This window comes from Dromiciops gliroides, chromosome 3 (genome assembly GCF_019393635.1).
Source record: "Dromiciops gliroides isolate mDroGli1 chromosome 3, mDroGli1.pri, whole genome shotgun sequence".
NCBI classification, from domain to species: domain Eukaryota; kingdom Metazoa; phylum Chordata; class Mammalia; order Microbiotheria; family Microbiotheriidae; genus Dromiciops; species Dromiciops gliroides.
Window position 1 is genome coordinate 492,872,010 of NC_057863.1, and position 6,253 is coordinate 492,878,262.

A 6,253-nucleotide genomic window follows, 5' to 3' on the forward strand; every position below is an offset into this window, starting at 1 on the left:
CACGACCCCCACATTCAATTATGCAACCCCATCCATTCACAGTTTAAAAAGCTTTGCTCTTATAGAAATGGGTCTAGTCTTATAATTATTGCTTTTCAACAGCTCCCCATCACTTACAGGATAGCAGACAAAATCATTCACTGGAGTACCTCTTCAATCTTCAACTCAGCACTCTTAACATCTCATGATCCCCATTGCAAATTCTCTATTACAGCTAAACAGGTTTACTTGACCCCCAAATACATGTGCATTTCCAGCTCCATTTAAAAAAAATTTCATTTCCATTTCCCTTTCTTGATGATGAGCCTTCTTTCTGAGTTTTTCCTTATCTGTAACCTAATTAAGTCAAAAGTCCTAAGTCAAAAGTTCCATCTCTTCTAATAAGCATCCTATCCCATAATGAGCTTTTCTCTTTTCTGAATTCCTATGGACCTTGCATGCTGTAGGTATATCTTTATGTACATGTCCTGTCTCTCCAACTAGAATGTAAATTTTTTGAGGGCAGGAAGTGTACTTTATACTCTCCCCGCCCCCCCAATAAGCATTAAGTGACTTGCCCAGGGTCACACAGCTAGTGTCAAGTGTCTGAGGCTGGATTTGAACTCAGGTCCTCCTGAATCCAGGGCTGGTGCTTTATCCATTGTGCCACCTAGCTGCCCCTCTTTATACTCTTTTTTATCCCCCATACAAATCCTATAAATTAGGCACTTTGCATAGTCCCTTAAACTCAAACACTTGCTTGTTGATTAAATAATCCAGCATGTTGGCAGTAACACCTTAAGGGCAAGAAAGAGGTAAACATAGCAGCTGTCTTGGTTCTTGGTGTAGTCTCTGCTGAGCTCAGGACATCTGTGTTTTATCCTAAAGGCTTTAACAAAGTTTCCTTAGAGAGATATCCTGTAAGGAAGCTTAAATCAGGCAGGAAAAAGTGATAAGGATGCATCAGCTGACAGCTTACATCAGGAAACATCTTTGAGAAGGAATGGAGCCCTTTCCCAAGTTTTCCCTCACCAAAGGAAGTCAATTTGACCTTTGTCTTCTTATCACTTAAGATGAAAAAAACAAAGATCCACCAACTACTTCCCTCTAGGATGTGTTCTCTAGCGGTTTCCCAGCAAGCATTCCAACGAGAATGCCACAGTTGACCATTTTGCTGCCTTTCCCCCATCCAAAGCCAGTGACAGCTAATCTTTCATTAAATAACTCAGAAAGAATGCGTGATCAAACAACTGAAATCCAAGTGTGGGGCTCCACCCTCTCTGTGACTGACATTCAGAAGATATAAACAAGCACATTTTATTTGCTGTTAGATTAAACGAAATCCATACAATTTCCCTAAGCATTTGAGTAGACTATCTAGTGAGGGTAAAAGTAAAAACCTTTCATTATTCTATCTGTTAGCAGTCAAAGTAAAATGTAAATGTTGAGACCAACTGTTTGTGTTAATTATCTTTATGTTAAGAAACCACACACTGAAATTGCTTTAATTTCAGGGCTTGTTTCTAGGTGCAGAGACAATTTGCTAGTTGACAAACAAGTTTGATAAACGGGTTGAAAGCCAGTCAAGTCTACAAGCATTTGCACTGTGTTGTGTACAGTGGAGGAAAAAGGAGAGGATGAAAGAAGATGCAAAGCACAGTCTCAACACTTAAATTTCTAATCCAGTCAGGGAGATAAAACAGATATATATCAAAAAACTAGAGAACAATACAAAGCAGTCTATGAACAAGTATAAAGCTATATGACAGAGACTACACATGCCAGTAGAATTAATTCAGGGTAGGAAAAAAACCAACAATGTAGATTGTTCAAAGATGACTTTATAAGAAAGATGTGAGAATTTGGTCTGAATAGAAAGTTTACAGCAAGGAATATATATTCTATACATGCACAGAAGTATAACCAAGAAAAGCTTTATGTGGCCTCAGTTAATTAAAAAAAGTTTGGAAACTTTTTTCCTGGTGATCAGAAACAACTAACAATGAAACCTTCTTTCCATCTGTTGATTTCTGAAAAAGCTTCATTTAGCCTCAGTATAATAAATCAATAATCATTTATGAAGTTTCTACTATGTGCCAAACACTTTGCTAAGAGTCAAGGATGCAAAGATATAAAAAAACTGACTTAATATTGGGAAATATAACATGGAGTATACATTACTATTATAAACATATAAAATTCCCTCAAAGGAAATATATCAGTTGTAAGAGCTAATTTGCAGAGAGCTTTTTATATATCGTAGCCAGCCATGACAAGTGGCAAGTAGGGGATGCATCTCCATATAAAATATCACAGTAGTTACTGTCCTTGTTAAACTGGGTGTGAAGGAATGTGCTGCTTAGTAAATTCACTCTCAGGCATCTCTTTATCTAATGGTGAAGCTATTTGTATATACAAACTTAGAGGTTAGGTACAGAATATCCTAACTTGCATTCTGTTCCAGTGGTACCACATTCACTCTGCCTGATAGTAAACAGATCTAAAAAGGGAAGCCAAGTTCAGAACTAGGGCATCATCCAACAGACTCCTGGATGTATTCTGTCTGTGCATCCATGAGCCCAGGCACACACAAACCACCACATTTTTCTTTCTTTTATTCCACTTGTGCTTGAAAAGAAATTCAAAGCACTTATGAGAATGGAATTTACTGGTATCATATTCTCTGGCAACAGCTGTAAGTTGGTTGTACCAAATCCACAACTTCTTCTGTTACATTCTGTGGCCACATCAGACAGCTTTTGTTTGATATAAGTTTGAAAATGTATAGAACAAATTCTACTTGGTTCTCTTTGGGGTAAGTTTCATAAAATTGGAGAAGAACGTTTGGTAATTTTCTCTAGTTATAATACATCACTGTAATTACTTTCAAGAGAAAATCTGAGAGAGCTAAACATTCAGTTTCCCTAGTCCAAAGCATTCAAGAACAGTTGACCATGAACAAGTCATTTCAGGAATGGACAGCTGACTTGAAGTCACAGTCTGCTTTCAAAACAGATGGATTTTATTTTTCTTAAAAAAAAAAAGTTTTACTGTGGTGATGATCTTGCCTGCTGACAAACAACATAAGACTTTGAGCTAGAAGGAGCCTTCGGGACCATCTAATCCAATTCCCTCATCTTCAACTCTACCCCAGTTAAACACAACTAAAAGTCAAGATGCAAAGAAAAGCAATCAAGTCAGCCATTCCCATAAAGCCCTCTTTCAGAGTCTAAACAAATGCTGAAAACAGGATTTATGATGCAGGCTGATTTTTAAAAATGTTTTTACCTGAAAATCTTGAATTTGCAGATTAAGTTAAGCTTCAATACACAAACTGTCTTGCTCCAGAGATACATTTTGCTACAGTTTTAATTCCAAATAAAACGCTTCTTATCTAGGACATCAAAAGATTTTAAAAATAGTAATTGCTATATTATAATTTTTAAAAGGTAGCTGGAATAATATTTGTAAATCTCAATTTTAGTTGTAACCAGTTTAACAAAGGACATCACAGCACATAACAATTGCTGATTTGGTTCTGCTGATTTATAACTCTCTTGCCTAATGAAAATGTCTTATTTAACACATATACTTAAAATTCCCAAATTTGACATGCAGAGACTACCACTGACAGCATGTATCAAAGTCCATGAACCAAGATGGTATGCTTTAATAGTTTTACATATGATAAAGGCAATAAAGAACAGTGATTGTAAACAAAATGTGAAATAGCCACCAAGCACCTGTGAATCATGAAAACACTTAAAGAATGTGAAATTATATGCTAAAAAATGCCCTATTAGAAAATAACTATGTTCTAAAAGTGCCTGTGATTGTACATCAGTGATTGTTTTGACTTTTGAGGATTCTGTTCATCTTTTCTTCATGATGGATAAACACCAATCTTGGTTAAGTAAAACCACAAAGATAACCCCTCTGGGAGACAGCAAGAGCGGTTAAGGGTATGTAAAACCATCAAAGCTCTTATAACAAATGACCAAAGTGAAATTCATTCCTGAACAGAATTAGCAAATGTTTCTGCAATAAAAAACTGCTAACTTTCATGTGGACTGGTCCCTACAACAATAGGCAGTTGTTCCACTGAGTGAATGGAACTCAGTGTCAGCTTACCACTATCGTCAGGAACTGGACATTCCTGACACCCTTGTCCCCTGCCTAACCTATGATTACTTATCTTTCCCAATTCTTTTATGTTTTTTGGAAACCAACAGACAATGGATATGCATATCACTTAAATCCTTTAACACTATCTTGACACCAAAGAGTCCTGTGTTACCTTAGCTTCTTCCCACATCATTTTTCACAATCTCTATAAATCCATTTACATCTAAGTAAATTTCTACAGCAAATTGGAAACTATGTCCCTCTCCAAAAAAGTTACTTCCTGTTTCTGTAGATGCATATCAGGAATCATTGTGGTATGGGGGGTGGGGTGACCAAGATGGAAAATAATCAAGTCTTGGGAGTCTTAGCACTCTGGAAAAGGACCCAGACCTTGGGGTGGCAGTTATGGTGTAATGGAAAAGAGCTAAGATTTGAGTTAGAAGATGTAGATTTAAGTCCCCTTTGTGACCTAGCAAGGCACTTCCCTTCTCTGGGCCAAAAGGTCTCTAAAATGGCAATAAAGACAGTTGCCTTAAGTACCTAACTGGGCTATTCTATCAGAGGCTCTAATAAGAAAGTGTATTAAAGGGTTTTGTAAATTGTGAAGTGCAATACAATATATTTTTGTATGGTGTTTTACACAGACGGTACATTGAGGAAGCTAACAAACATAGATATAGCTAATATATCTTTACAGACATCATATATAAATATATAGAGAATAGGTTATAGATGCCCTATGTAACTATCTATATGTCTACATAGATATAACAGGGCATAAAGGTATCTATATAGAAACCCTATTACATTTATATCCATATGTATATGTATTACATACGTTTATATTGCATAGCTAGCCCTACATATAGCCTATATATAGGATAGACTATGCTATAATTTTATAGCTATATTTGTGTTAACCTTCTTAAGAGATAATTGGGAACTCCTTCAAACAGATTTTTGGGGTCTTCAAACCAGGACAAAGCTGCCACTGAGTGCGGTGGTCCGAGTTCCTCTGTTGACAGTATACAAAAGCAGACTTCCCCAGACCTATAGCACACAGGGCAAAGGTGACGGGTGCCTAGCTATTCGAAAGCAAATCAGAGCCGCATCTCAGCTGTTTGGGGGACACGACCCTCACTAGCCCACCTCTCGGCGGGCACGAGGGACCCTTTCTACTACCAAGCACTAAAACAGACCACCACCCCGCTTTCTTTTCCAGAAGACATTGCCCCAGAGCATCACCCGCACTTGGTGTCCCGGCCCTGGCCCCTTTCCCGGAAAGCGAGTGTCTCCCAACCCTCCCCTCCCCGCCTTACCCCTACCCAAGCTGTGCCCCCCGCTGCGCGCCCCCCACACCCCCACCCCCGAGCCCCGCTAGCCTCCTCGCGCCCGCCTAGGGCTGGGAGGCTGCGGTGTCCACGCGGCGCCAACCCGACGTGCGCGCGCGCGGACCGTTACTCCGCCCGGGATCGTTATTCCTTTTCGGACCTCTGGTGTTCTTTTTTTCCGCCCCGTTCTCCCCATCTCCGAGCAGCTCCGGGCCCGCTCAGCTCCCGTCCCCTCCTCCTCCTCCTCGTCCTGCTCCTCCTCCTCCTTCTCCTCCTCCTCCTCGGCCCTCACCCTCCCACCCCCACCCCCAGACCCTGCTCTCCCTCCGCCTGGAACGCCGGGACTCACTCCGCACAAACAGCAGCAGGATGAGCAGGGACGGCCCAGGGCAGAGGCGAAGGGGGAGCCGCCGGCTCAGCGCCATGTCGAGGGTTACTAACTGAGGGACCGCCGGAGCCGAGCCACCGCTCCAGTGAGGAGTCGCTTCTGCCTTGCGCCTGCGCTTAGCCCGCCCCTAGAGCCGATCGACCCGCCCCCGACTACCATAGCGACCCCAGGACCCAGCAGCGCGGTCACCGGGGTAACAGGAGATGCTGGAGTCTGGTTACCATGGAATCGGGGATGCTCTCGTCCCGGGCACATGGGAAGCCTTTTCAATGGAGTTGGAAGATGGGAGTGGAGGGGGATGATCCACGTATAAGAGAGGGGCATGCGTGTGCGGTAACCATAGATACCGGAAGAATCTCGTGCTATGGATCTGGGAGGGGAGAAGACACAATTCAGAAGTTCATGTACCCAGTTATGGAAATCCAGTTCA

General features: G+C 41.3%; 1 protein-coding gene across 1 annotated transcript in view; it reads right to left on the reverse strand.

The window, feature by feature from the left end:
* The window catches only part of JAM3 (junctional adhesion molecule 3), a 106,133-nt gene extending 100,202 nt beyond the window's left edge, over nt 1–5,931 (reverse strand). The window contains exon 1 of the mRNA XM_043997267.1: nt 5,785–5,931. Coding sequence (XP_043853202.1) covers nt 5,785–5,860 — 76 coding nt within the window. The 5' untranslated portion in view covers nt 5,861–5,931. The remainder of the gene's footprint in view (nt 1–5,784) is intronic.
* Between the last annotated feature and the right edge of the window lie 322 nt (nt 5,932–6,253).